Source organism: Lotus japonicus, chromosome 4 (genome assembly GCF_012489685.1).
Source record: "Lotus japonicus ecotype B-129 chromosome 4, LjGifu_v1.2".
NCBI lineage: Eukaryota > Viridiplantae > Streptophyta > Magnoliopsida > Fabales > Fabaceae > Lotus > Lotus japonicus.
In genome coordinates this window covers 76,082,910-76,097,819 of record NC_080044.1, presented here as the reverse complement: position 1 = coordinate 76,097,819, position 14,910 = coordinate 76,082,910, and the positions used below count along the sequence as shown (strand labels likewise).

Here is a 14,910-nt window from a genome sequence, read left to right as displayed (position 1 = left end):
ATAGATTTCAAGAGAGCCCACGGCTTCAATCATAAAATACACGGAACTATCAGTGGAAACCCCACGTTAAGTGCACAACTAAGAGGTCATAAATAATAAAAGATATAAAAATGCAACAAAATTAGAATGATAACGAGACAATAAAACATCAAGTTAGGAAAAAAAAAAAACATCAAGTTAGTAAATAGTTCGCAGATACAAATTTAGAACGTGAATGTTAAGTTTAGTTCAGATGACATGATCTTTTGTTTTTCTTATTTCTATTATATATTTAACAAATTTGATTCAATAGTTTTCTAAATTTGAAAGGTTAAATATATACAAACAGATGTGGTTGTGTGGTTGACCCTAAAGGATTAACTTAAGTAGTAAGAGTTTGTTGACATATGAATTCGGGATAAAGAGGTCTTAGGATCAATCCTAGAGGACTGTAGTTCATCTTTCTGAAGCATAAAAAAATACAAACGGAATGTCTATGAAATACATGCATTGAATCGGATGGGAGGAGGAGATTATAGTCCGGCGACGATCGCATGGAACAAAAGACACAACACATCGGCTCAGTCGACGAAATCAAGAGCAAACAAATGGAGCGGACTAGGTAACAACAGAAGAGCAGATGGGATACATAGAAGGATAGGAAAATCTCTGTTCGTGGATGGTTTGACCGATCAAACTACTCATCTACAAGTGAAGAATGCATTTGCAAGTTTTGGCAGGATCCTGGGAGTCTTTGTACAAAACGTTAAACGAAAGCAACGGAGAAGCAAATTTGGCTTTGTGCGTTTCAGCTTTGACTCAGATGCAGAAGTGGCCATGAGGCGAATGAATGGTTCTATTCTCAACGGGGCAACCATCAATGTTTCTCTGGCTAGACTTCCTCAGGATCAACATACACGACCAAGGCCAACCGATAACCAATGGAAGGGAGTTTCGGAATGGGGAGAGCACTCGAAACCAAACAAGGGTAACAGAAGGTCAACTAGGAAAGAATGGAGACCCTTAAAGAGGAATTCTCAATCTGATTACCCTTTGAACTATGACACTCTCTTCCTTCCCTCGATAGAAGAACAGGACCGTGTGAGTTGAACGCTCATTGACACTTTGAGAGATGTACAGAACCCTCAGGAAACTCAGGATTTTCTAGTATCTAACGGTGTGCACAAAGCCAAGATTATCCCGATGGGTGCTATGGAGGTGGCTCTAGAGTTTGATGAAGTTGCTGATATGAAACATTTCATTGATACCGCTGGATCGGCGTTGGGGAAGAAATTTGATACATTCCAGCGAGCTACCATACATTCGGTTCCTACCAGACATTTGATGTGGCTTAGGCTAAAGAATGTCCCCTTGGGTGCCTGGAACACCAGATTCTTTTCAAGCTTTGTTTCAAGATGGGGAACCTTCGTGAGGGTGGACCAATGTACAGCAGATAGAGCGACTTTGGAGTTTGCCAGAGTACTGGTGTCAACCTCATCTCCTGCTATCGTTGATTGTGTGATCAGAGTTTGTTTGGATGAGAAGGTGGTTCCGGTAACGGTGCAAACAGAGGTGTGCCCCGAACCAACCATGCCATCCAATTATTCTTCTGGGATTTCGGGGTACACGACGCCGGAACCAGAAGAACGGGATTCAAATCGATCAAACCAGGATTCAGATACCATTGTAGAAGACACGGCGGAATCAGGGGATCACTCCGACTCCGGTGACTCCCTAGCCGGAGGCATCTCGAGTGGGGTCAACCTAGTACCATCAGAAAGACAGTGTGGCATAGTACAGAGGAAGGCTTCTGATGTGAGGTTCCAAATCACAGATATTCAAGTAGCCTTTTTAAGGCATATTTTCAAATTTTTGACACCAAGGTCGGGCACAGAGAGATACGATTGGTGCCCATCTTCTTTTATCATACTCTCTGACTCACAACCTATGTTAAAGATAAGCCTAGACCGGCTGCCGTTTCTGCCTGACACACTGAGAGTGACCTCCAACGACATACTTCTCAACCAGTGGATTACAAAGTCAATGGTGGAGGCAACTAGGGTTGACAGCGAAATCAACCTGATGGCTACCAAGCGATTATATAAACCGGGTCCTGTTTGGCCCTTTGACATCAATAATGGGCCACTACTGTTGGGCCATAATATTATGTCTATGATTGAGAACGAACCCAATTTCTCATTATATGTTGACCTGGGCCCGGTGAAGGTATCAAACTCCAATCCTGGTCAGCGTGAGTCAACCTTTGAAGAAGGGATTGAGCAGTTATCACTTGGGGCCCCAGAAATCGCCACGGTGGAGGGTCAATCTTATCACAACTCACCTCCCCCACCCTCCGCCTCCAGCTATCGTAAATCTGCAACAAACTCCCAAAGAACCAAATCTGGGAATAGGTCGAAGGTGACCGGCCCTAAATGGAGACGTGTTCCGGCGACTGCCACTACAATTCAATCGGATCCCTCTTTGCTGTTGGCTCAACCAAATTCTCAAAACCAAAATAACATCCTAACCAGGGCGCGTCGGGCCTTGTCCTTGGGAGTTGAGGTAGGCGTGGTTCTAGAATGCTCGGAGGAAGAGGCGCTGGTTGGTTTGTGTAACCAAATCTCTACCCACATATCCAACTCATAATCTTGCTATAATGAAGAGACATTGGGTCTCTTGGAATGTTAGGGGGATGGGGAAATCAACAAAGCGAATGATTGTCAAACAGAAAATTAGAAATTCCAGAGCGGAATTAGTGATTTTACAAGAAACTAAGATGGATGTGCACCGCAACAAAGTCCTGCTAGGTTGGGCTACTTCCATGGATATGGGGTTGGAGATTGTGCCGGCTGTTGGCTCTGCCGGAGGGCTCGTTACACTGTGGAAGACCTCCCTGTTCCAGGTCTCTCAGGTGACCCTTCCGGCACGTTCTCAATTAAAGGCTTTTGCGCTGCTGTGGAGTTGAGAATTTTTGGAGAGCATTCTTGGCTTGTTCCAAAGAGAATTCGTAAGATTGTTCCCCCCAAGGTTGTCCTCTTTACCTAGCAATTGATGGAATGTAATATTGCGGTCAAAGCAAGTCTGATCAGAAGAGGGATCCCAATTGAGAATGGGGGTCTATGCGATATTTGTGGGTTGACAGGGGAATCGGAAAGCCACCTAATGCTGCATTGCCCTAAAATTTGGCTGTTATGGACTACAATTTTGGCTCGTGAGGAGGTATATTGTTGCTTCCCATCATCCATTCAAGGGCTGTTACTGGAATGGTCTTCCCTTCGAGCCATATCTGATCCAATCATGTGGGAAATCATACCCTATGCAATGTTCTGGTCCATATGGCGAGCTAGAAATGATTTAGTCTTTAATCAGAAGGATTTTTCTGCTGATTATATTTGGGACCTGCACCTAATAAGAGTGATGTGGTGGATAAAATCCTGGTGGAAAGAATGCCCCTTCACTGTTCTAGACTTTTCCCAGCATTTTGAGAAGATCAGGATCAAAGTTGCTGCCCCTAAAGTTCACTCTGCTGATTGGTGCACTCCCCCTCCTGGTTGTCTAAAATTCAACGTAGATGGCTTTTCTCGTGGAAATCCGGGTGTGAGTGGCATAGGTGGAGTTCTAAAAGATGCAAATAGTACCATGTTGGGTCGGTTTTCTTGTGCTGTTGGATCTACTTGGGCCTATGTGGCTGAGCAGAAGGCTTTGCTGGAGGGCTTGCTACTTTGTGGAAAAATATATTCTTGCAAATTAAGGCTGTGATCGCTCTGTTCCTCTGTCTGAGATGTTCCCCCATGCTTCGATTTTGGCCCAAGACTTGTGAATTGTGTTTCTGCTATGTCTCTGGCTGTTGAAGTTTTTGCTGTGGTTCAAGCTCCTACGTGTGCCCTTGCTTCTGCTTTGCTTTCTTTTTCTTTCCATGTTTTTCTTTTTGCTCTGTTTTAGCGTTTTGTTATCTTTTAGCTGTAGCTTTGTCTTTTCTTTTATTTCTTAGCTGTGTTTGTTTTTCCTGCGAGGGGCTCCTTGAACTGTCTTGCCCCTTTGCTTTGCCTGTATCTTTTCCTTTTCTTGATATAAATTCAGTTTTCTAAAAAAAATACAAACGGATGTGATTACAAAGTTATCCATATTAATCCATTGTTAATTATTTAACTAGAAGGTAACAAAAGGATGAATTACAACAAATGTAACTGCTTAAGGATCAGTCGCCGAAAGATAACTCAAGTGGTACGTAAGAGCTGATAGACATATATCAACTCTGGAGAGTTGTAGTTTATCTTTCCGATATAAAAAAAAAACTATTTAAAGATTTATTAGGAAGAAAAGAAAAGTTAAGAATTCTATTTGAAAAGTCTAAAAATTTGAAAAGGGCAAAATGTACTTTTTTTCTTTTTATAAAACTTCTTTACAAAACTTTTGATGGTATTTAGACCCCGTTTGGAAGAGCTTATTTGAGTTTATTGGATAGCATAAGCTCTTATGTTAGTGTTTGTGAGAGCTTATGTAAACAGCTTATGATCTACCATAAGCTGATTTGAGCTTATTTTGATAAGTTATTCAGGATAGCTTATGAAAAAGACTTTATGCTTAAAAATAGTTTATTTTCAATTTATTTCAATAAATATTATAAAATAGCTTATTAATAAGCGCTTATGACCATAAACGCTTGATTAAGATGTGTTTCAAAACAGGGTCTTAGAGCATCTCCAATGCAAGGTTCTTAGTTCTTATTTTGGAGTTAAGAACTAAGAACTAAGAATTTTACCATTGGAGGTGCTGACATGAACTCCTTAGTTCTTAAAAATAAGACCTCAGTTCTTATATAAGGAGTTTTGCTTTTTGAGTTCTTAGCTTAAAATATTAATTATTTCTCTCATCTAAATTACTTTATTACTTTATGAAAATAAAAAGTATAAATAATGTGGTAGGTGAGACCAAATGAATAGTGGTAAGAACTAAGAACTAAGAACTCATGGTTGGAGCAAAATTGCTTGAGAGTTGCTTAAACACATGTGGCAATACGGGCCCACATAAATAGTACTAAGAATTACTAAGAAATAAGAATTAGCATTGGAATAAGAGCCTTTACAAAGTTAAAAGAAGTGGAGTATTTCTTTATTGCCATATTTGCCCTTCATGAAGTTTGTGCCTTTTCAATGACAATTTTTTTATTCAAGTGGAGTTTGACTTTAGATGGAGACAAAATTTGAATGTTGCAGTAAATTTCTTTAAAATACGAAGGCAATGCAATAACTAATTTTAGGGTCTCCCTAATATGCACCATTTTTAGGTGGTTTAATTTTACACACCTACTTTGATCGAGTATAGCAGGTCAACACATTATTTTTTTAAGAAAAAATATCATTAAAAATTTGTCATATATTAAATTTCTTTAAAAAAAGATGTGTTGACCTGTTATAGCAGGTTAAAAAAAGTGGTCTAAAATTAGACCACTTTAAAAGTGGTCCACATTAGGGGTCACCCTAATTTGGGTCACATCTTGAATAACTACAGCTGTGTAAAGTAGTGACTACTTATCTCTTCCTTAATTGTAAAGTTGAAGACTCGATACTTACAATCACATATATACTAGATATACTACACGTGCATTGCACGGATTTACTTATAATATTTTTATACAATAAATATAACATGTTGTACGGGTTTATTTACAACATTTTTAACATTGTATAAAATGGTTATCACTTAAATTAATACATATATTAAAATATCTTTATTATAAAATAAAAAATAACAATTGTGTTTCTACATTTCAATAATTTAAAAAAAAGACATTTCAGTAAATAGTATTAGAGCTCTCTTTGTATAAATAAGTAATAATATTACTCAAATTTAATAATTAATATTTATTAATTAACATTGAATAATATGAAAAATAATTCATTCAATTTGTACAAAAATAAATTAAGTAATAAGTTTTTAATATCATCAAATAACTTGTATGAACATATTTTAATATCTTTTACTGAGAAAGTCATATATTGAGAGAGTCAATCACAATTTTTCAAACTGGTTTACACTTGTTAAAATCGAAAACAATAAAGCAATTTTAACTTTTACAACTATAATAAGATATAACTTAAATATATTAACTTAAATTTATTCAACTTTGGTGATAATTTTTTTTTCTCTATTAAGCTTCCTCAAAATCGTTATTACTAATTTATAATAAGATTAAAAAATCATATCGAGATTGTTTTTTTTCAAAAAAGACACACATACATTATAGTTAATAGTAAATGTCTCATAGTGTCATTTTTAAAATTAACATGTTTTATCTAAATTATTTATTGATAATATTATTTTATTCTAAATCAAGTTTAATTCTTGATATTCTTCACTAATGCAAAATTTAAGTCAATTTCTAAGTTTATAAATGTTATTAATTAATGTAGGTAATTGAAAGATTTTGACAATAGAATTTTATTCGGTTTTTAATTTTATTAGGTATAATTGCACATTTAGTCCCCCACTTTTACATTTCCCAAGATTTTGATCCCTAACAAAATTTAATTGCATTACCCCAACGTTGTTCTTCGTTAGTAGGGGTGGGAATAGGCTAGGCCTAGGTAGGCTTTGCTTAAATAGGCTTAGCCTGTTTAAAAATCTTAAGGCCTGAGCCTGGCCTATGGCCTATCAAAGGCTTTTTTTCGAGCCTGACCTGGGCCTTCCGAAAGCCTGGCTTGGCCTGGTAGCCTGTTTAAAGACCCGTTTCACAACAAGAGTTTTACGTTTGTTAATAAATTTATCTGTAAAGAAGTTATCAAACTTATAAGCTAACGGGTTAAATTATACTAAAATAATATTTTCAACAATCAGACTTATAATATTATCAGCTAATAGGTCGTGATGAAACTAAACGAGATTATGTTGGTTTCTTAGAGTTGAAGAGCCAATTTAAAATCACACGCCATATTAAGATATTTAAATACGTCATATATTTATTTTTAAAAAGACTTATAACTTTGAATCGTTATATAAGTCAATTTGCTTAAATATACTAAAATCTCATTAAGTATATAATATCAAGATATTATTATAAATTTTTAATATATAGACATCATCAAGGGTAAAATATATTTATACTTATCATATTTACAATTTACCAAAAAATACTAATCATATTTACTTAAATGGGCTAGCCTGTAAGGCTTACAAGGCTTGTTGAATGGCCTGAGCCTGGCCTTTTTAACTAAATAGGCTTTTCAAAAAGCCTAAGCCTTGGCTATTTACCAATTTGGTCTGGCCTGGCCTGGGCCTGTGGTAGGCTAGGCCATAGGCCCCTACGAACAGCCTGGCCTATTCCCACCCCTATTCGTTAGCAACTTTGGTCTTCCGTCCAATTCCATCAAAAAACATAGGTTTCGGGGAAAAAATTTAGAAAACCCAGAAAAATATCCTCTTTATCTCTTCTTTCCATATCTTCATCATCTTCTTAATCACTCTTCTTTAAAACCCAGAAAATTAAAATCAGATTATCAAAAAATTGTTAAAATCTTTGCTATTGGTTCATGTATTTTAATACAAATGTAGGACGATTTTACTTCTTGATGTATTAATGATTTTTTTTTACGTTAATTAAATTAAAAAATAAAAATATTATGACACATATATTTTTTGATTTTTTTAAAAGTAAACAAATATTTTAAAATCATTATATTAACTCATATTAAACTTCCTACCACAAACAAATATTTTATAACTCTTTTTTTGGGCTTACATGTATCCTCTGAATAATCATCCTTTATAGGCAATCCTGCTCGAGCCGAAAATTTTCACATCATGGAGTTAACTCTTTCAGCCAAGTTTTTTCATCCACAAAACTCGAACCTGAGACATTGCTTAAGGGAAATCAAGCATCCACACATATTTTTTCAAATCAATTTTTTATATATTAAGATATTTATTTATATAAATTATTTTTAATATTTGTTATCATTATATAACTAAAAAATTTCACATGTTAGTTATATATGAGTAGTTTTATCAATGTAATTTTTAGGTTGATTAACATCAGTGTAATTTTTTTTATTAGAGTGTGTGTTTCATTATTTTTTGTTTCACACTTTTTTAAAGAACTAAAGTGTTGTGTCATGTTCTACCTTATACAACAAACACGGAAATTAGTTGGTAGTTGATTAACATATTGCGTTGTAAATTTTGGTGATTTGTTTTTATTTTAATGTATATAATATAAAATGAATTTTTTTATTTCTTAATGTATTTGTAACAAACTTTCAACTGAGTTTTATATTTTTTTTTGGAAAAACCAAAATATATATTAATTAAAAATGAACCTTTCCCAGAGTAACAATACAAATAGCTAATGAATTAAACAACTTAATTCATTTTTAATATTTTAATTTAATGTCTTTCATACAAAGGTTTAAAGTGACTTGTATTTCATACAAATGTTCAAAGTGACTTTTACAAATTAGTAGGTAGTTGAATAGATTATGACTTAAGAAATTTTATTTAGTTTTAATTTTATTATTAAAGGTATTAATACAAAAGAAATGCGTTACTATTTAATGCATTTAATGTAAAGGAGTGCAAAAAACTCAAGTCTCCTTTATTTATATATATATATATATATATATATATATAGATGAGAATGAAACACACACTACCGCAAATATCGCTTTTAGCGACACTTCTATAGCGGCAATGGCATGATTGTCGGCATGCGAAATATAAAATGTGTTGGCAATTGATGATTGGCTGGTAATAAGTAAATGCATGCCGGCCATTACTCTTTCTCGAATCCTCTTTCTCACTATCGCGAACAGTTTCCCTCAAATTTTTCTCACCAAGCATTCCTCTTTCTCACCCTCGCTCTCTCTTCCCTTCTCTTCGCCCTCACTTTTCTTCCTCCGAACCCTTATTTTGTAGTTAATAATTTAGTTTTGTTTAGTATGAGAAACCACATTGAGAGGATTAGTCACTTTTATTGACGGTTGATACACTGGTTAAAAATAGAGAGTAGTTATCTATCCGCTTGTACATTTACTGTACACATTCATTAATAATGAATAAATGTTTCAACACGTTCATGAGTCTTGGTTGCAAATTACAATGCTCACTGCAAAATGCAATTCAACATTTAAGACAGATCACATCCGTGAAGCAGAGGAGATGAATGAGGTAGCTAGTGGAGCCATTTCATTCCATCTCTCACATTCTATCCGCGTCAATTTAATGCACCTAGCTAACACTCCCAACTGTAAAAGGCTAAAACCTATTCCCAAAACCATGCTTTATTTATTCACCTTTCTACTATTTATACTCATGCACTCATGTCACAACCTCCTCATTCATTCACTCACACCCTCCCTATCCACCTAGTCATAGCTCACTCCAACTCTTAACTTCCCCTCTATCAAGTACCATTTCTTGCTTCAATAGCAGCAATGGATCTCAATGTTAATATGATGGTGGTGGCAATGCTGGTTATGGTTCTTGGTTTGTGGGGTGGTTGGGTTGGAGCTGCACCACAAGTACCCTGCTACTTCATTTTTGGTGACTCTTTGGTGGACAATGGGAACAACAATGCGCTCAGATCTTTGGCTAGAGCAGATTACATGCCTTATGGGATTGACTTCCCTGGTGGACCTTCTGGAAGGTTTTCCAATGGGAAAACTACTGTTGATGTAATTGGTAAGCTTGTCAATCTCACACTTTCTTAATTGTTGTTATCTTACCAAAATTGCATGCATATATATGTTACTTGAGCATAGAGAACACCTCCATTATGCTGTTAATAAACCCACAGAAAAATAGTACTTAGTATTCTATTGTCTTTAACTACTTTACATGCATGCACCGGCAGATTCGATTTCCCTTCAGTCACATTTTTCTTAATTCACTGCAGTCATAGCTTCATAGCCGTCTGATGAAGATCAAATGGTTTAGATTGAAAATCAATTTTAGTTATATAATCTGTCTTTTTAAATTTTAACCATCTAATATTGATCAAAGAGTTATGGAGTAATTCCTGCATTGAATTTAGGCCAGGAAAATGTGACCCAAGGATTTGGGGTTTATTAACTTGACTGCCTTGACATGCATTATACTAATATTTTGGTATTTTGTATTCTTTCCTGTTTTCAACCATCAGATACTCAAGTTTAACTAGAAGCATTTAATTAAATACATGTATTGCATATTTGCATTCACTTTATTAGTTGGAAAGTTTTTAAGATGCATGAGTCTTTTTACCAGTGAAAATAAAAAATATGCAACATGCAGTTATTACTTGTCAGTGAGTAGAATAGAACTAAACACTGCTTTTGGTGCTACTCTCTGACTCTAGTCACACCTACTGAGGTCCCTTAAGTTCCATGCACATGGGCCTGTTTTGCGGCATTCAGTATGCAATTTATGACAGTGGGGTGTGGAAATACAAATATAGAAAGAAAGAACACCAATAAGCAAGAATTCACAGCTAGATCCAGATGTTCTGATTTAGTAAAATCAAACAGCAACCAGGGAAAATTAGGAGATATTCCATTACATATAATTAGTTCTTGCATAACTTTTATGCACAATACACCTATATTTACGATAGTTAGCATGTTAATTAGAACATAATATGTTAACTGCCATGGGCGGACCTACCACAACCCTAAACCCTACCACAGGGCTTGGTAGGTCCAATGCCCTGGCTCAAAGAAAAAAAAATGAAAATTTCTTTGGACTAGGTAGGTTTTTTTGACCCAAAAAAAAATAGAGAAAAGACAAATTTATAAGGAAAGACAAAGTTTAGGGACTTAATCATAAAATTTGCCTAGGCTTCCTAAAATTTCTAGTTCCGCCACTTCTGTATCCAGGTAATGACTTAAATACAAATTTTCACAAACAATTTGAAAACTCTTACTCTTGTCTAACTATCTGTTGAAAATTTTCAGCGGAACTTTTGGGATTTGATGATTTCATACCACCCTATGTATCAACAAGCGGGGATGACATACTCAGAGGAGTCAATTTCGCATCTGCAGCTGCTGGAATTAGAGAGGAAACTGGGCAGCAACTGGTAACAATAGCTTCATTTTACTTTATGAAAAAAGGCCAAACCTGGTGCTATTAAGGTCCCACAATGCGCCAGGTCCAAGGAGGGGCTGCACCCACTTTGTGGATCTAATGGAAGCAGCCTTACCTTGCATTTTTGCAAGAGACTGATTCCATGACTCAAACCTGTGAACGCAAAGTCACTGGTAGCAACCTTACCGTTGCGCCCATGATCGCCCACTATTTTACTTTATGGAGAATCATTTTTTTTTCATTTATTTGCTAACCATTTGGTTAATATTTTGAATTGTTTCACCTGTTTGTAGGGAGGGAGAATTAGCTTTAGTGGGCAGGTGCAAAATTACCAAAGCACAGTGTCCCAGGTGGTGAATATACTAGGAAATGAGGATCAAGCTGCAAATTACTTGAGCAAGTGCATTTACTCAATTGGATTGGGTAGCAATGATTACCTAAACAACTATTTCATGCCTCAATTCTATTCCACCAGCAGGCAGTACACAACAGATCAGTATGCTGATGTTCTTATTCAAGCATATACTGAACAACTTCAGGTTAGTCTATAGCTCTCTATTTCGCCACTTCCTTTTTATCACCGGTTCCGGCTTGATTGCATTCAATTTTTAATGCAGCCACTGCAATCAAGGGATCTCTACCGTAGAATGAGAATCGGATGGTTCAGCTTTCGAGTGTAACAAATCAGATGTAAAACATGTTCTCTGAGCCGTCCGATTTTCACCCAATTACGGAGATTCCTTGAATGCAATAAAATTGACTGTATATAATCCATTTCCTTTTATGATTTTATCATCCTAAATGTACATTGTCAAGGGTGGTTTGAAGATGTGTTGAAGTCAGTTGTTGATCAATATATAACCATTTTCAGTAATAACGTCAATAAATGATTATGGTTTGAAGATGTGTTAGTCAGATACCCAATTGACTGTTTTTGTTTGTATTAGACTCTGTATAATTTTGGAGCAAGGAAAATGGTGCTATTTGGGATTGGTCAAATAGGTTGCAGCCCAAATGAATTGGCCCAACGCAGCCAAGATGGAAGAACATGTGTGTCAGATATCAATGATGCTAACCAAATATTCAACAACAAATTGAAGTCAGTTGTTGATCAATTTAACAATCAGTTGCCAGATGCAAGAGTCATCTACATAAATGCTTATGGTATCTTTCAAGATATTATAGCCAACCCTGCAACCTATGGTAATTTATTTTTCCCCACTAAAAAGCAAATTTGGATTGCCTGCGGTTTGAGAATTCCTAAATGTACATTGTCAAGGGATTTTTGTTGTTCGATCAAGATCATATGACTCAAATTATAAGTTTATCTCCGTCAACGGATCTTGATCAAATATGAGCCGACAATTCTTAATTGAACGGTTCAGATTCCTTGAATATGTGACTGTAGGATTTCCCTGACTACCCGAACCTAAATCCCTAAATAGCATTTTTTTTGTCATGATTATTGTCATTTCTTGAGAAGAAATTAACACACATGGATTACTTGTTGCTCTGTTTTGTACATCAAATTTTCAGGTTTCAGTAATACAAATGAAGGGTGTTGTGGGGTAGGAAGGAACAATGGTCAAATCACATGTCTGCCAATGCAAACCCCATGCGAGAACAGGAGGGAGTACTTGTTTTGGGATGCTTTTCATCCTAGTGAGGCTGGGAATGTTGTTATTGCACAGAGAGCTTACAGTGCTCAATCTCCATCTGATGCTTATCCTATTGATATTAAACGCTTAGCTCAGATCTGATCAGATCTGTGAACAGACATGCATGGATGGATCTAGTGGCTTCAAAGCTGTGTGCTACATCCACATGCACTTAAATGTTCTTGGAATGTGTTGTTTCTCTTGAGGCATAAGTCTTAGAAGTTTCTTTCTTTTTGTTACCTATTCATTTGCTAAATGTTTATGGATTCAAAGACATAAGTACAAGTGTAATAGTAGTTTGTGTTGAAGTTTTGGAAGTTTGCACATTGATTGTGATATATAGCACCTTGTTGGCTGAGTGAGTGAGTGAGTGAGAACAAAGCAAATTATTAATGACATGTAGGACCTATTTAATCATGAGTTGAGTAAAACAATTATATTCTTCCGCTTGTCAAAAAAAAAAAATTATATTCTTCCTAAGAAAGTTATTTTAAATCAAACATTTTTAAAATGAATTATTCCAATAGTCCTGCATGTTCCGCTTAATTTATAATCATCTTAGTTACTAAGTAGAGAAAGGATTAACCATAACTAGTTTATTATAGCTCCACCATGATGGCTAAGACACTTCATGCTTAACATCCTTTCTGAGAAAAACATCAGTAACATGGTGTAAGAAAGCTCATCAAACTAAAGAATTGGACTTGTCAAGTTTTGGGGTTTACTAATTATGGTTACAACAATAATGAGTGTTAGACTGTTAGCTATCACATTTGAAACCTTGATGGGAAACAAAGTGGTGAGTTGAAGAAAAGAAAAAGTTGGCACAAATACACCCTGAAATTCGCATGCTTCAAAAATCCCCTTTTCATATGGTTATTCCATCAAATGCATGGTGGACATCTTCAAAGAAATCTATGTAGTGAATTTACTATTCTCATAGCTAATTCACAGTAATAAGCTAGTCAAATAAGTTCTAAACTAGCTGAAATGACATGTTAGACATTTAGTCTCCGCCACCGAACGAGTGATGAACTGAACCGGTGCTGAATGCTATAAAAGCCCATGAAATAATTACTTCCTTTTGCACTTGATTTTGAAAAATTATACACCCTTAAATAATTGGGTGACCTGACATCGGCAGCTAAAAACATTTTAATGTAAAGAAAGAAATACTTGAACTAAAAAACTATAATTCTACATGGACACAATAAAAATTGAAGAAAAAAGATTCTTTGTGTGGATTCCATGCATTTTGGTGAATGTTTTCATTGTTCTGAACTTTGATTTGGTCTTTTCTTCAAAATATATAGCACTAGCTGGGACTGTGGAGCTAGTGGAATGTCAGTCTGATTCTGTTGAGGCTATGAATCTTGTAAGCTCGAATCCCTTGCTGAGGCACTTGTATGCTTCCTCATTTAGTCATTTGGGATATTAAGAATCTTTTGGGTCGTGCTTGACAGGTTAATCTGTATCACACTCTCCGGGACCCTTGTGCTGATTTCTTGGCTAAATATGGAGCGCAGCAGAATCATGCGCTTGTTACTATTGAGCAGCCGTTGGCGGGGATGAGTTTGCTGTTGTTGGCTGATGCCATGTGTATCTCATTCGTGGGACCTTAGCTCGAATTTCCCGTTTCTTTCTTTTCTTTTTACGAACAATACCAAAAAAAAAGCACTAGCTGTCTGGGGATAGATCCTGATTTTTTTTTTTGATAGACAAATGTTAGTGGTTAGTTGTTAGTAAGTTAGAAATTCCCTTCAAAGTTCCCTTCCAGGATTCGAACCCTGGACCTTCCCCTCCCCACCCTTATGTCCCATAGATCTTACCCCTTGAGCTAACCCTCGGGGACGGATAGATCCTGATATAGAATAGAAGGTTTAATTTTGGCCAAAATTTCTTGAATACATGAAAGATTATTGTCTTGGCTAACCATTTTCTGTAATCATGCTCTAATGGCAATTCGGTATCTATAATAGGAAGAAGTGCTCGGCAGAGGAGTTAAAGACAAGTAGACAACGAATGAAGCCAAAAAGAGAAAACGGTTTGATTCCCTTTAAGCAGAAATTAGAAAAGTAATGAAAAATAACAATACCATTTTCTGAATGATTTTACTTGTTGAGATATCACACTCAATCTGGCTGTATCTATTTAATTAAAGGGCTGTCTAGCCACTAAAAAAATGAATTTTAGTGTCGGATGTTTTCTGGCGGTC

The 14,910-nt window shown here is 35.8% G+C and overlaps 2 protein-coding genes across 2 annotated transcripts; both read left to right on the top strand.

Annotated features, from left to right (window-relative positions):
* Positions 1 to 498: 498 nt before the first annotated feature.
* On the top strand, positions 499 to 1,089 carry LOC130713377 (uncharacterized). Its single transcript, XM_057563148.1, has one exon. The coding sequence runs from the start codon at positions 499 to 501 to the stop codon at positions 1,087 to 1,089; it is 591 nt and encodes a 196-aa protein (XP_057419131.1).
* An 8,205-nt stretch (positions 1,090 to 9,294) lies between these two features.
* LOC130715849 (GDSL esterase/lipase At5g45670-like) lies at positions 9,295 to 13,129 on the top strand. The gene is made up of 5 exons (XM_057565980.1): positions 9,295 to 9,654; positions 10,905 to 11,029; positions 11,331 to 11,576; positions 11,985 to 12,240; positions 12,574 to 13,129. The coding sequence occupies exons 1-5, from the start codon at positions 9,408 to 9,410 to the stop codon at positions 12,795 to 12,797; spliced, it is 1,098 nt and encodes a 365-aa protein (XP_057421963.1). The 5' UTR covers positions 9,295 to 9,407; the 3' UTR covers positions 12,798 to 13,129.
* Positions 13,130 to 14,910: the final 1,781 nt, after the last annotated feature.